General features: G+C 40.3%; 1 protein-coding gene across 1 annotated transcript in view; it reads right to left on the reverse strand.

The window, feature by feature from the left end:
- Positions 1-16,098, reverse strand: part of LOC136843655 (transmembrane protein 181) — a 393,597-nt gene that overhangs the window by 350,115 nt on the left and 27,384 nt on the right. Inside the window, exon 2 of the mRNA XM_067112206.1 lies at positions 14,678-14,781. Coding sequence (XP_066968307.1) covers positions 14,678-14,781 — 104 coding nt within the window. The remainder of the gene's footprint in view (positions 1-14,677; positions 14,782-16,098) is intronic.

The raw sequence follows: 16,098 nt of genomic DNA on the forward strand, positions 1-16,098 counted from the left end.
CAAAACCAAAACTTTTTGGCTTGGTCAGGAAGGCCAGAATGAGCACTACAGGTGAGGGGGGTCAGAGCAACCTCGATAACCCAGCCACACCCTCCAAAACTGACAGCCTGGTCAGGTGGAAGACTATGAATTGGGAGACCCTTCACTATTCTAACCTCACCCTCCAAAACCTCACGGCCTGGTCAGGTGGGCTAAGGGGAAAGAGTAACTCCCTCACTAGCCTAACCTCACCATCCAAAACCCATCGGCCTGGTCAGGTGGGCCAAGAGAGAACGAGGAACTCCCTCACAAACCTAACAACTCCCTCCAAAACCTCAAAACGGCCTGGTCAGGTGAGCTAGGTAGCATGAGCATCGTGAAAGCGCCTATCCTGTCCCAGCCTAACTCTCCAAACCGGGACAGTGCACGGTCGAGCAGGCTAGGCTAGGATATACCTAATCGAATAAAACTACCTGGACGTCAAGAGTACTAACATAAAAAAGTGGACCATTCGATGTGAGAAGTTTAAAATTATATATACTTAAAAATATATACTTATGAATACAAAAATGACTCAGCGGCAGAGAGGGGCAAACAACAACCGTTATGCGGGAAGCGGGGATACTCAAGATGGCCGCCTCTGATGCCGAATCACATATGAAACTAATCCAAGAATAGACATGTCATCCATCCTTATACACATCAGTTATGATCATGAGCATAACAATACCACCATCTAGAAGGTACAAACTCGTTGGTGGAGGAAGGAAACCAGGGGAAAGGGAGAAATTTATGATCAGAAAAAAGGGAGGGGAATACCTCCATCCCTAGCCTAGATCAGTCAGATACGGGCTCCCTAGCCTCCTACCAGCGAAATGGTAATTTCTACAAATAAGGCTCCAATGGAATGGAGCCTGGATAAAAACTAGCAGAACTTCCTGCTAATAACATGCAAAGACTGAGGGTCAAGCATGGCAGAGGCAGACACAGCCCATGCCCGGCTGCGTAGCACTATTTAACCTGGTAAACAATATACGAAGTCAAATAATATGCCTCTGTAATAAAAAACCAAAAGGAAATGGTACTCAACTTAGATGGTGGGAATTCTGTGGAAGACATGTCGTATCAGTAAAAACCAAAAACACAACACCAAGAAAAAACACGGTGTGATCTGAAAGGCGTGCTAAATTGGAATGATTATAAGATGGCGGCCGGGGTGGTGGTTGGCTGGGTGCGGAAGATGAGGTTTAGAACGGCCCCTCACTTTTTGGGGTTTTGAGATTGAGAGATCTATAGGACGGAGACCTGTGGTAGTGGCAACCACTCACCCCTTGTGTATACAGACACCATCTAATGGCGTTGATCCAGGGGTCATTAACCCTGGCATTATGGTTAGCTTTTTCTCTGTATACTTAGCAATACTTATACCTAGAAATCAGTGCTAATGGACTATTTTCACTGGGTGACACAGGTCGAGCCCAGAAATATATATATATATATATATATATATATATATATATATATATATATATATATATATATATATATATATATATATATATATATATATATATATATATATATATATACATATACATATTCATATTCATATATATATATATATATATATATATATATATATATATATATATATATATATATATATATATATATATATATATACATATACATATTCATATACATATACACATATGCATATATATATATATATATATATATATATATATATATATATATATATATATATATATATATATATATATATATATATATATATATATATATATATATATATATATATATATATATATATATATATACATACATATACATATACATATACATATACATACATATATATATATATATATATATATATATATATATATATATATATATATATATAATATATATATATATATTGTCTACTGATATCATGCTCTATACAACACCATCAAAAGAAAAATTTTCATAATGCACATATACTTACAATTATAACTGAAACGCTCTTGGCAATCTGCAAGCTTAATCAGATGGCCTCTCGATCAAAACTCGCTCAGATCCCAGTCCTCCTCATCCTCAATAGTGCAAAGTGAAGTAGACGCTTTTTGGGAAGGAGTATATTTCTTATAAGCTTCAAGTGTTCCAATCTTCTTGATTACATCTGCAGGTAATTTGTAGTTATGGCAACATCTGCCTACTCTGCGAAGGCCATATTTGACAGCTAGGACTGCTCTAAAATTTTCATTATTCATCCTATTACGTAACTTCGTCTTTACGATGTTCATATGACTGAACACACTTTCAATGTCTGCATTTGAATGGGGCAAGGAAAGTACGGTTAGAGCAAGCTCACTGATATCTCGGTAGGGATTTCCTCCTGTGGCATCACTGTAGTCTGCTACCTCTGCCCAAAGTTGAAGTGTGTCATCAGCTTCTTCATTTTGCACAAACATCTGGCCAAGTCCAATATTCCTGCCTTGACTCGTTGCAAACATTCAGTTGCACTCAGGGTTGTCATTGAACGTAGAACTTTAACATTGTCAGGCAGGCGACTGCGAAGCTCTTTCACCAAGCCAACTACAAACTCAATGCACCTCTTGCAAATTTCAGGCTCATCAGGAAATTTCTCTTCTTTCATGTACTTCTCAAACTCAAAGCCCAAATAGGGGTTAGGATCCAAGAATCTCTGTATATCCTCATCTTCATTAATCCTCCTTCCTGGAATTATTATCTTTGAAGACAAAGAGTCAATAAGTTGAACCAAATCGTTCAGTAGTTTTGTGGGATCATTAATTTCAGCCTCGAATTTCTTGTTCACAAACTGGACCTCTCCAATAATATATTCCAGAAATGTGAGGAACAAATAATTCTTCTTGTCACATAACATGGAATATAGCTGCTCTGCAGTGTAACATCTCTCTTCTCTTCTAGTGAGCTCAGAATGAAGTTTCAACTCATCCCATTGGTTTAACACTCGGACAATGGCAACCTCAATCGACATCCAGCGTGTGTGATTTAGCTGTACTAACTTTATAGGTTTCATTCCATCGTTAATTAAACCATACAGTTTTTTGCATTTCACCTGCCTTAAAGAAGAATGTGGAAACCAATTATAGCATTCTCTGATTAAAAAGTCTAGGTGCCTGGGTAGATGTTTTTTGGCAGCATGAGAAACTGCAAGCTGCAGTGAATGACAGACACATCGTATGAGTAATAAATGGGGGATCTCGGCTTTCAATTTCACATACACCCCATTGTTAACTCCTGACATCACTGATGCATTATCAGTTCCAATAGCAATGGGTTTTTGCAATTCCAGTCCATGATTACGCAGAGATTTCTTAAGGGCATCACAAATTGCATCTGCATTGCACTAACTGAGTTCAACCAAGTCTAAGAACGTTGTCACAAATGTTTTACTTAAATCAGAGAAGTATCTTATGGCAATACCTAAGAGCTTGGTCACAGATGTCATTGCTTTTGTCTATCAACAAGCTGAATTTTTTGTTGCCTATGTCATCCTTGAGTTCTTGTTCAAAATGCGGAGCTATCAAATTACAAATCACTGCACTGCACTTTGATCTTTTTAACTTTAGATCTTTACAGCCCTTGCTATCATTAAAACACTCCTTACACATATCAGTCAGATGATCTACTACTCGTAATGCACAATGTTCTGCAATGAACATAGCCATTTGTGCCTCTGACTTTTTGGAAGCACTATCAACTCTTTCGAAAGACAATGGTCTTTGTCTTTCAGAGGAAAATGGCTCCTCCGCCCGTTTATGTTTTGCTGTGGCTCTGTGTTTGTCTAAATCACTCAGCTTTGCAGTTAGTGAGCAACTGCAGAACTTGCAATATGCCTTTGTATCATCACCTTGTATTCTACTTAACCACTTGCCATATTTAAGTCATTCAACCAATCCTGTCTAAAACATTGGGTGTACTTCTTGCTCATTGTGACAGACACTTCACAGAAAGTTACACTCACAAAAGTTGGGAGGGAACTGAAACCCAAACAACAACTACAAGTTCACAACAGCCGCTGCCGCTGTTGTGTCCTGTCCTGTACATGTTCAGTCTATGACTCTACCACCCTCTGGCCTCCTCCTACCTTCTTACCCCTCAAACCCAATTATAACAGTTTATTCGACTAGCAATATCACATATTCAGTATTCATTTCCAATTTGACTATGATATTACAAAAGTAGTCAAAAATATCGTCAAACCTGATGAAAAGTAGCTAAAAAGTCGCTATGTAGCTAAATTGAAAATCTGGTTGCTAGATAGTGTAAAAAGTAGCAAAATTTAGCGACTTTTCGCTAAATTGGCAACCCTGAGTCCGAATTGGTCACTGGATAAGAACAGTTGTTGTGCTTGTATTTCAACCATCGTACGACAGTAAAAAATTACTGTACTCATGTTACAAATGACGTTAACCCTTAAACGCCGACTGGACGTATCGTAAGTCGACTAAAATTGTCTGTCGGGTGACTACAAAAAATTTCAACCTTCGGTCAAATTTGACTCAACTGAAATGGTCGAAAAACGCAATTGTAAGCTAAAACTCTTACATTCTAGTAATATTCAATCATTTACCTTCATTTTGCAACAAATTGGAAGTCTCTAGCACAATATTTCAATTTATGGTGAATTTTTGGCTTTCCTTACGTCCGCAGCGGTAACGCCGGCCGAAAATTTTCAGAAATTCTTTTGTCACTTTGTCGTAATTTTTGCACCGCTTTTATATTAGCCGTTACATAAAGTTTATATATGAAAATGTGTGCAATTTCATACAAAATACAACAAAAACAACCCATGGTTGTAGCTTTTATCAGTTTGGAAATATTTTCATATAAATCACGATAAGTGCAAAATTTCACCTTCGGTGAACTTTGACTGACGAAATGGTCGAAAAAGCAATTGTAAGCTTAAAAATCTTACATTCTAGTAATATTCAATCATTTACCTTCATTTTGCAACAAATTGGAAGTCTCTAGCACAATATTTCAATTTATGGTGAATTTTTGAAAAACTTTTTCCCTTACGTCCGCATGGTAACTCGCCAAAATTTCAGAAATTCTTTTGTCCGTTGTCGTAATTTTGCACCGTTTTATATTAGCCGTTACATAAAGTTTTATATATGAAAATGTGTGCAATTTCATGTAAAAATCTAACAAAACAACCCATGGTTGTAGCTTTTATCAGTTTGGAAATATTTTCCTTATAAATCACGATAAGTGTTAAAATTTCACCTTCGTGAACTTTGACTCGACCGAAATGGTTGAAAAACGCAATTGTAAGCTAAAACTCTTACATTCTAGTAATATTCAATCATTTACCTTCATTTTGCAACAAATTGGAAGTCTCTAGCACAATATTTCGATTTATGGTGAATTTTTGAAAAAACTTTTTCCTTACGTCCGCATGGTAACTCGGCCGAAAATTTCAGAAATTATTTTGTCACATTGTCGTAATTTTTGCACCGTTTTATATTAGCCGTTACATAAAGTTTTATATATGAAAATGTGTGCAATTTCATGTAAAATACAACAAAAAACAACCCATGGTTGTAGCTTTTTTCAGTTTGGAAATATTTTCATATAAATCACGATAAGTGCCAAAATTTCACCTTTGGTGAACTTTGACTCGACCGAAATGGTCGAAAACGCAATTGTAAGCTAAAACTCTTACATTCTAGTAATATTCAATCATTTACCTTCATTTTGCAACAAATTGAAGTCTCTAGCACAATATTTCGATTTATGGTGAATTTTTTGAAGAAAACTTTTTCCTTATGTCCGCGCATGTAACTTGGGCTTAACATCTCGGAAATTCTTTTCACTTTTCGTAATGTTTGCACCGTTTTATATTAGTCGTTACATAAAGTTTTTATATATGAAAATGTGCACAATTTCATGTAGAATACAACAAAAAATAACTCATGGTTGAAGCTTCTATCAGTTTTGAAATATTTTCATATAAATCACGGTGCCAAAATTTCAACCTTCGGTCAACTTTGACTCAACCGAAATGGTCGAAAAACGCAATTGTAAGCTAAAACTCTTACATTCTAGTAATATTCAATCATTTACCTTCATTTTGCAACAAATTGGAAGTCTCTAGCACAATATTTCAATTTATGGTGAGTTTTTGAAAAAAACTTTTTCCTTACGTCTGCGCTCGGTAACTCAGCCAAACATCTCAGAAATTCTTTCATCACTTTGTCGTAATGTTTGTACCATTTTATATTAGTCGTTACATAAAGTTTTATATATGAAAATGTGTGCAATTTCATGTAGAATACAACAAAAAATAACTCATGGTTGTAGCTTCTATCAGTTTTGAAATAATTTCATATAAATCACGATAAGTGCCAAAATTTCAACCTTCAATCAACTTTGACTCGACCGAAATGGTTGAAAAACGCAATTGTAAGCTAAAACTCTTACATTCTAGTAATATTCAATCATTTAACTTCATTTTGCAACAAATTGGAAGTCTCTAGCACAATATTTAGATTTATGGTGAATTTTTGAAAAAAACTTTTTCCTTACATCCACGCGGTAACTCGGCCGAACATCTCAGAAATTCTTTTGTCACTTTGTCATAATGTTTGCACTGTTTTATATTAGTTGTTACATAAAGTTTTATTTATGAAAATGTGTGCAATTTCATGAAGAATACAACAAAAAATAACTCATGGTTGTAGCTTTTTATCAGTTTTGAAATATTTTCATATAAATCATGATAAATAGAAAAATTTGACCTTGGTCAACTTTAACTCGACGAGAAATGGTCGAAAAATGCAATTGCGTTAAAAACTTACAGTCTAGTAATATTCAATCAATTACCTTCATTTTGCAACAAACGGGAAATCTCTAGCACATTTCGATTTATGGTGAATTTTTTGAAAAACTTTTTTTATGTCCGCATGTTTGAATTCATGCATCATTTTTGTGATATTATTTTCTCTGTGTTGCTTTGCTCGTTCTACAATTTGTTATATACCAAAATCATCGCAATTTAGTCCACAATACAAAGAAAAAAAATAACTCACTAGGTTTAGCCGTTTTGCTCGCAGTGCGATTTGTATACAATTATATATGAACATTTTTTTTGCACTGTCATATATTTCAATATTTATATATGATAACGACATTTTTTTTCATTTCTGATGGTTGCATACTAAACTTCAGGCAATGTCAAAAAAGGAGCCAAAAATGAACTCTTAATCTTAAAACTCAGCGTGTGATTTTTTGAAAAAACTTTTTTTCCGCTTCGGCGCTAACTCCCGAACGCCGCCAGCATACGGCAGACACTTTCGTAAATAGAGGCTCGGCGTTTAAGGGTTAAATAGAATAGGACTGATATAGATTTTACATTATACCCTCATTCGCTATGGAGAAAAGATCGCAATGAAAAATACTGCTAAATTTAAGCTGCAAGTTATAGGTAAAGCTGAGAAAACAAACAATGTTCAAGTGCTAATGACTATAAATTATCGTGCACCGGCAACATTGATGAAACTCCTAAACTTCGATATGCCATCAAACTCGACCGTAAATAATATTGGAGAGAAAAGTATTTTAATCAAAACTACTGTTGTTTTAATGTGTTTCACAAATGGGACAAAACCTTCCCCCATGGTTATCTTTAAAAGGAAACTGAATTAATGCCCAAACAAAAATTCTCAGAAGGCATCATCCACGCTCATGAAAACCTAAACAATGCAAATGGCGCATGATCGCTATGTTTGTATTTTATAATACAATTAGTAATATGCAAATCCATACAATACTACTGGATACGTGAAGCAAAGCAAAACTTGTTAAAATATCCATGGCGAAGATGCATATTCGTTATGTTTGTATTTTATAATATGATACTAATATGTGAATATTACACACGCTAATTTTATATTTCTTGTATGATGCAACCCCCTTAAAATTAGCTCCAAAATTAGGTCTTCAAAAGTCGCATGACATGTGAGTATATATGGTATTTTGAATTTCTAAGGATACACTAAGTAAAACAGCATTTGTAATAACATCTTTACATAGCCAATATTTCATAAGATACCTGTTGTTGCAAAAGCTAGCCTGTACACATATGGTTTTGTAATTTAGCAGTCATCTTATACTATAGGTATGATAAATTCATGAAAATTTGTCATAATTTTTTACCTTGTCTTATCTAAAGGTCGTCTTATGCACAAATTTTTAAGCACTGTACTTTATATTTCAAAGCTCTTCTTTTAACAGGCTGATTTGGGCGTCTTCACATTTATCAAAAGTAACCCATGCTTCCCATTTTAACTTGACTTCTTGGAAGTTCATCCAGATTTCAATTATGGTTCCAAAGGGATGGAAAGTCGTCAAAATAGTTTAACAGTCGCACTGGACTGGTATATCTATTACATGAAACACTTGCAAATTCTGAACATTTGGTAATTTTCCAACACAATGTTTTGTTGATACTTTATCCTTAGTAGAGGCATTAGCAGAGTCCATTGTCGAACTTCCACTCTGCTCTTGATTAATTGAGATTTCCTGGGATAGTCCATTTCCATGCCAGAAGTCGCAAGGAGAGTCAATTGTGTCAAGCCTTGTCAGAGGTCGTCATCTGTGCCAAAACATCACCATCAAAGGGCCCAAGGGTACTTGAATCCATATAGCCACTTGTCATAAAGATTGGAGGGAAAAAAATTAAACCTAAAAACCTTAAAAAGATATCCTCTGCCTTTCATGGAGTTTATTCTTCCACCAATGGCACAAGTGAGAACCAACTCCCAAATGTCTGCGTCCCTACCCTACCCCACAGGGTATGGCACAACATGATGGCCAAACGCACTTGCTAGGACTGAGAGTATTACATGAATACAATCATCCCCACTCTAATCATATTATGGGCAAACCAGATAAAATGCCAAGAGCCCTATCCCCAAAACCAGACACCCCTGGAATCCGTGGTCCAGCCCTGCAGAATAGTTCCGCCTTTGAGCTATCAATCTAATATCTCTCAGGTCCAAACATTATCGGATGGCCCTACCACAGTTCCCACTATTTAGCTTCGGATATAAACCCAGTCCCAGCTATGATGTCTTTTCCTATTTATCACGCCCAATAAATTTTAGAAAAAGTGGAAAATTCCACAAAAATTTCTCCAAAGAAATATATACACTATATGGGACTCTTGGACTCAAACCCAGGAATAAATTCCTAAGGTTCAAGAGCCCCCTCACCACATCAAGGTAGTCCCAAGTCGTGGGGCCTCTAGCTTGTTGGACATAAGGGATGTTGCAACTGCTAGACTTCTGGGCTTAAAGTAATGACTTGCGTCAGTACTTTGAAAAAAGGCTTGGAAGAACCCAAGGGTATCTGAGACAATAAAACTTCCTAATAAGACCAATGGGTTTGTTTTATTATCTATCCCTCTCTCCCCTTGCCTAGAGAGAGGGGGGGACGTGCACCTAAACCATCTACTTAAGATGAAAGACAGGATGTGCTCATCATGTGGTCACCCGCAAACTCGTCCATCCAGCAAGTGATGGTTTGCTACCTGTCTCTTTGTTTACAGAGAGACGGGAGGATACCAGTCACTCACACCCCTTCTTTCCCGCTTACCGAACACCTTAGACAAGATGCATGTGTCCCCTAAGGGAGACGGATGAAAAACACAACTTGTTGGGCAGCCACCACAAGATCTAAGGAAAAGTGTCTCCAAAGACTTATGGGCAAGTCCTGAAGATAATACAAGATAAATGTGGTCTGGCGCAACCACATACCTGCCCGCATTATCTGCTGAACTGACAGGTTCCTCCAGAATGTAAGGGATGGGGCAATGCCCCTAACTTCGTGATCTCTTGGCCCGACTGAAGTCCTGTTTAACTTGTCAAAACAAAGAGCAAGCCCACTGATGTCTCACAAAGCTCAAAAGAGGATGTGCATAAAAGCTCTGATTGGAGAGATACCCCGTCGACCACACCGACTACAGAAGACAGTTCATTTCCCCTGGTACACAGCTGCTGAATACAGTATGTACTCAGCAAGTATCTAGGCATCTCCTTGTTATGCACTGAGAAACAATGTTGGATAGTCTCCAGGTGTGAAGTGCCATCACCTCCACTGCCTGGTAATACCTCTCACATGCAGCTGGTGCAGAAGGCTGTGCCATGGGGGAATCTCTCATAAAACAGAGGTAGCAGGACAGGGACTGACTCGCAGAGTGGCCACTGGAAGCCACCACAGTCAAATTGAAATTCAGGGTGATCAAAGCCTGTTGATCACCTAATGAATCACACAAAAACGGAGAGGAAGGCATAAGCCTCAAAAGGCCCTTTGGGTGCTAGAAAAATATCCTCCAACACAACCCGCGGTCCAGCCCAAATGATCCTTACTCCGGTAACTTCTGTTGTACCGGTTATGGAGAGATCATGGCTGGGACTCCCCAAAATTCGGAGAGTCTCTCCGCAATGTCTTAGTGTAAGGATTCTGTCCCTACCATCCAAAAACCTGGAACATACCTGGCTGACAGCTCCACCGAGTGTGCTACTGCTCACCCATGTACCTGCACTGTCAACCTTGTGGCTAGAAGGGCATCAGTCCTCCCTGCTTGTTGACATATGCTATTACCGTAGTGTTGTCGCTCATCAACACCACAGAGCCTCCCACTATTCAGGCCTGATACTCCTGCTGTGCTAAAAAAGCTGCCTTGAGTTTCGGGCCACTGATGTGGAGGTGTCCGTCATTTTGGTCCCACACCCCTTTACAAACATTCTAGCAGGTGTGTCCAAAAGACAAGAGCACCTAGGGAAGGGGAGTGTCCAAAGGTACTCCTAAAGAGAGGTTCCTGTCATCTAGCTACCAAGCCAGTCTCTCACTTCTTCTGACAGAGGAAGATGAGAGAGGTGGGTCTCTTGCCAGAGACCCATCCATCATCCTCCATTAAAGGGCACAGAGGTGAAGCCATCCCTGAGGGCCCAAAGCTACAACGCTGACAGGTGAACCAGAACAATGTGTCACTAGTGAGCAGATTGTTCCTGCCAAGACAGGAACTTCTGCACTGCCTCTCTGAACCTGCTGATACTAGAGTCCAAAGGGAGGAGCCTCGTTGCTACCATGTCTATAGTATCAGCATGTTCAGATACTTTACCCTCTGCTTGTGCTGAGATCTGACTTCTCGAAGTTGGTAACTGTACCCAAGTCATGATAAAAACTTGAGAAGTACAGTAGATCTCCGTCCTAACGACTGTGGCAAAGAGCTCGCCAGGACCAGCCAATAGCACTGGTACTTCCATAGACACCCGTGCAACCGACCTCGAGTAGGGGATAAAAAAAATGAACACTTGAGTGAATCCTCTCGAGGGTAAAGAGAAGCTGCTGCAGGAGGACCGATGGGCAGGTATTGAGCATAAACATCCCTCAAATCCCCAAGCAGCAAGATGTTGCCCTTCTGATGGAATCGAGAACAGAACAGACTGTTCCATCAAGGGCTGGTTCTGGTGAATGAACTGGTTCAGTGGGAAGAGGGGAAGAAGGCTCCCACAGCACCTTCACCTCTCCCTATAGGGTGAGGTCCTTCTGTGAACTGGGAACAAACATTTGAAACCATACTGGAAAGAGAGTGAGGGATGATGAAGACTAAGAGTAACCGAACTGTATCTGACGGGCATCCAATACCCATACTTCCACTCCATGTCACTGCTAAGCTTGCTCAATGGCTCGACAGGCTCCACCCTCATCGGCAGCAAATGGGAAGGACTACCGCACCTCCAGTGTCCTCCATCTTTTACCAGGGTAGAAATAGTCTGGGTACCTCTACCAGGAGTCAAGGAAGTCTGGGACTTTCTCTGACCAAAGGGGAAGGGCCAGCTTGACCAGTGCCACATAAAGACCTAAAGGACTTAGTCATTGCCTGTAAATGAGCTGAAGCCTGTCCACTGTGGCCTCCCCCTCCCTCTAGCAAAGAGGGGGGGGGAAGGATCCTAAAATTAGTCCCTTCCTGAGCGTCAAAGCCAACTCAGGACTAACAGACCTAGAAATTTGAAGCAACACTGTGTCTCGCCCCCACCGGTTGCTGTCTAGTGGAAGAGGTAGATAATATCACTACCTCCCAGGGTAACAGTCTCGAGGACAGCATTCCCCTCAGGTGCATGGAGGCCTGAGGATCAAAACGATCCTGGTCAACAATAGACCCAAAGATCAATCTACAAGACTAACTGGAATGCTGCTCTAGCAATCAATTACAGGGCTGTTATCTCCACTTGCGATAAGGAGATCCCCTCTGCAAGGAGACCTTCTAGGGACAGACCGGGACACAAACAAGTCAGGTCCAGTTCAACCTAAAAGACAGCAATGATCTATTTGACAGAGCATGATGCTTCCTCCAGTGGGCTAGAGGTGGAGAAAGTGCCTTGCATGAACAGCTGGACCAGGGAGTACGGTATTCTCTTGCCCAGGAAAGCACGGAGCAAGAAAATAAAATGTCTCTTCATCGGGATCATTAAAAAGATGTATCAATCTAATGATCTCCACAATGTGTCTCTCTAACTCCCTAAGGGAGAAACACTCACCAGACCCCCTGGCGGTCTCTTAACCATTTGGCATGTCTTGTCCAGTCTGCAGACTGGACCAGGAACATAAGCCTCTGTACCATGGCTGGAATGAGAAGAACATTTCTAGTCCCAAGCTTGTCCAGTTTCTGTCTGAGGAGGAGGGAACAAGTGAGAGATCGCGAATACCCTCTCCCCACCTGCCAATACCTTAGTCCTGGAAAGTAAGAGAGGCTGCGGGAGGTCATCAACCTGTGATGATGATGTCCACCCGGGTCACATGAATGTGAGCAGGGGCTGTCCCATGGATGTGTTACAATCTACTTTGAAGCTGAGATTCTTACAAGGGAAGAAGACTGAGGAGGGGAACCCCCATCTTGCCTTGCCCCTAGTGACAAAAGCAGTCACCGAGCCACCATCCCAGGACCCATGGACTGTTCTCCTGGAGAGTGGAGATGGGGGGGAGGGAGCACCTGCATGCTCTCTGCTCACCTTTACTCACTGGCATGCGTTGGCAGCTGGGATTGGGCTTGTAGACCAAGGACCCTTGCTGACCCCGATGCTACTGGGGCCAGTACCAGCGCAGGGTTGGCACCGAGTGGGGTCGGCACTGGCGGCCCAGGTAAGCAGGCCACAGGGGCTGGTACCGGTATGTCGGGGGTCCAAAGAAACCTGGGTAGTGGTTACACCTGTGTGATCAGCAAAGGGAGTAGCAGTACCACGGTACCACTAGCAAGAAACCATGGATAGTGTCAATAGCCCAGGTACATGGCCTACCAGGGGTCCAAAGAATCCTAGGTAGCAGTTGCACACATGCGCTTGGCAACGGGAGCAGTGGCACTAAAGGCCCGGGTAGGAAGCCTACTGGGACAAGTACCAGTACAACAGGGGTCCAAAGAACCCCAGGTAGCAGCTGCATCTGTGCGCTCAGCCACAGGAGCAGAGGTACCATGGTACCACTAGTGAGAGACCAGGCTTGGTACCAGTAGACCAGTGTACGGATAGGAGGGCTATCAGGGTCGGTACTGGTATACTGGGGTTCTGGAGAACCCCAGGTAGCAGTTGCACCCATGAACAAAGCAATGGGAGCACAGGTATTATGGTACTGCTGTGAGAGACCAGGCCTGTAACCAGTAGGCAGGCTACCAGGGTTGGTACCGGTATACCGGGGTTAAGGAAAACCCAGGGTAGCAGTTGCACTGGCTCACAAGGCAACCTTCCTCTTCCTCTGCTTTCTAGCTTGGAAGAAGGGGGGAGGAGGAGACAGCACTCGGCAATGAAGACGAAAAAACAAAGACAACAATGACGACTTCCTTCTCCTCTTCTTGAATTTGCTGAGCATGCCTTCAGCAACAGTGTGTAGAGGAGAACATCACTCACAGATGATGTATATGGCAGTATCTGGATTCTAAATCCTGATACTGCATGAGGGGTTACCATGGGAGTAGGAGCAGTCCTATAACTAGCAGACACCATGGCCAGTAAGTCGTCCTGGGCATGGTCGGAGCAGATACTGGCAAGCCCTTCGAGCCTAAGCGTGATCATCAAGTTCAAAAGACACTCGGCTCTCCCAAGAGGCCTAGAGAGGCACATAACTCACTAGGGCCCTCAACCTCTAGAACACCTGAAAAAAGAAGTCAGGTTAGAATGTTTATTACACCCATGTCACGGTGTGACATACAATGATAAATGATAATAAATTAGGATCAACCTTAAAAAAGAGGAACCGAATATAAAGTCTGTCCTTCCCTGGGCAGTGCCTAACCCAGCGGTTTCCTCTTCACAAGGCTAAAGCGATTGAAGGGTTTCTATACTGTATAATTATATCACATACAGCAATCACACAAAAAATATATCAACAAAAGACAAAACAAAAGAAGGCAAATGGCAATAGAGCAGAGAAGTCTTCACACCAAGGTGGCCAACAGCAAAGTGGAGTGCAGACTGATGATTGGGCAGGGCTTCCCACCTACTGTCGGTAGCTAACAACTTTGTTTGAAAGCAACGGCCATTCCAGCTCACGTTTGCCAGCAAAATCCCTACGTAAGACCGAAGGTTTGTATTTGTGTAGGAACAAATTAATATTAAGCGGACTGACAAAACTATTGGTAAAACCTTACCTGCAAGTCCAATGAAAAGTGCCAAACCAAGCATTGCAAAGAAAACTATGAAGACCATGACAAACTCCCTTTTGTGCATCGTGTACAGTCTCATCTGTACAGACCTGTCAAAATGTTAATGTGGGTCAATCAGGCCAATATTATACAACTGTACATTATACAGTAGTGTAAATGGTATTATAAATAAATTACAGTATCTATTATGATTTACAATTAAAAAAGTACTCAGGGAATAAAATTGTATTCAAAATGTTGTTGAACAAAATATTGTAAAATAAGATTTGCACCCCTGTCCAACTTGAGTAAAGATAGGGTAATATAGTATATCCCCGGTATTCACAGGGGATAGGTACTATGGCACACAAAAGTCCATTCCCTTAGCCATCTAGAGAGTGAACACGAATCCACTGACTATGAAAGACGGAAGCAGTTGAACTAGTAATTAATGGAAGACCCAACAGATGTCGCACTGTAAGGGCATATGGGAATGGGAAGGAGTAGGAAGCAGGCATTTTTCTTGAGCATAGAGTAAAGTCTCCATATTCTAATATTGTTAAGAAAGTGATCGTAAAGTTTTTGTTATTGACGATACTGGGTTCGAGTGTAAAATGTGCAGTTAAGGAAATGTGCAAAATAAATATGAGAAAAAAAGTGCTTAGGAAGTCAGTATTCACAAATTAGTATTTCCTACAGATTATTGTATCTTATCAACAGACATGACTGTCCCCAAGATCGATACAAAACATTTCAGCAACATGGTTTATGGTGGTGTTCTATAATCTGCACTGGCATTTGTGTGTGTCTCAAGTCACCTCCAACCAAAGGTATACTTCTTACCACAGGTATGGGTACCGTCATCCTTAGACCTTTGCTATGAACTGTTATGTTAATTTAAAAATTGGCAGCACCATAATATTGTTTGTGTATTAATAGTTTTCATGACCATGGCATTCTACATTGACAATCACAATTGGACAGGGAAAAGATTCAATTCACAGCGCATTTTCCTTGCTGTAACCTCACATCGCCAACAAAACCACCAAATAATACATACTGGAAAAAATCATTCGCTAGTTACATCTATTAGACTACCACTTACCCAGAAACTCTCTCTCTCTCTCTCATAAATTTTATCCGTCTTTATCTCTGTGTTATTATTAATGTTTTTTCTCTGCTTCTTTCTCTCTATCTTTTAATGAATATGAATTTGTTACATTGGTGAAAGTATCTGAGTATCACAATTTTTTAAAGTAAATTGTATTTTTCCTAACTATACAAACCTGAGGTCCTTTACATTATGAATTACTTTCAGTGAAGCTGAAAACAGCCCTTGAACTTTTGAACAAGGTGGTTAGGCAGTTAACTACCATCCAGGAGGCGGGAGTCCTGCCTGCCCAGATGTAAACAATCCAATTTCCCTT

The sequence above is a fragment of the Macrobrachium rosenbergii genome, chromosome 12, assembly GCF_040412425.1.
Source record: "Macrobrachium rosenbergii isolate ZJJX-2024 chromosome 12, ASM4041242v1, whole genome shotgun sequence".
Lineage (NCBI taxonomy): Eukaryota > Metazoa > Arthropoda > Malacostraca > Decapoda > Palaemonidae > Macrobrachium > Macrobrachium rosenbergii.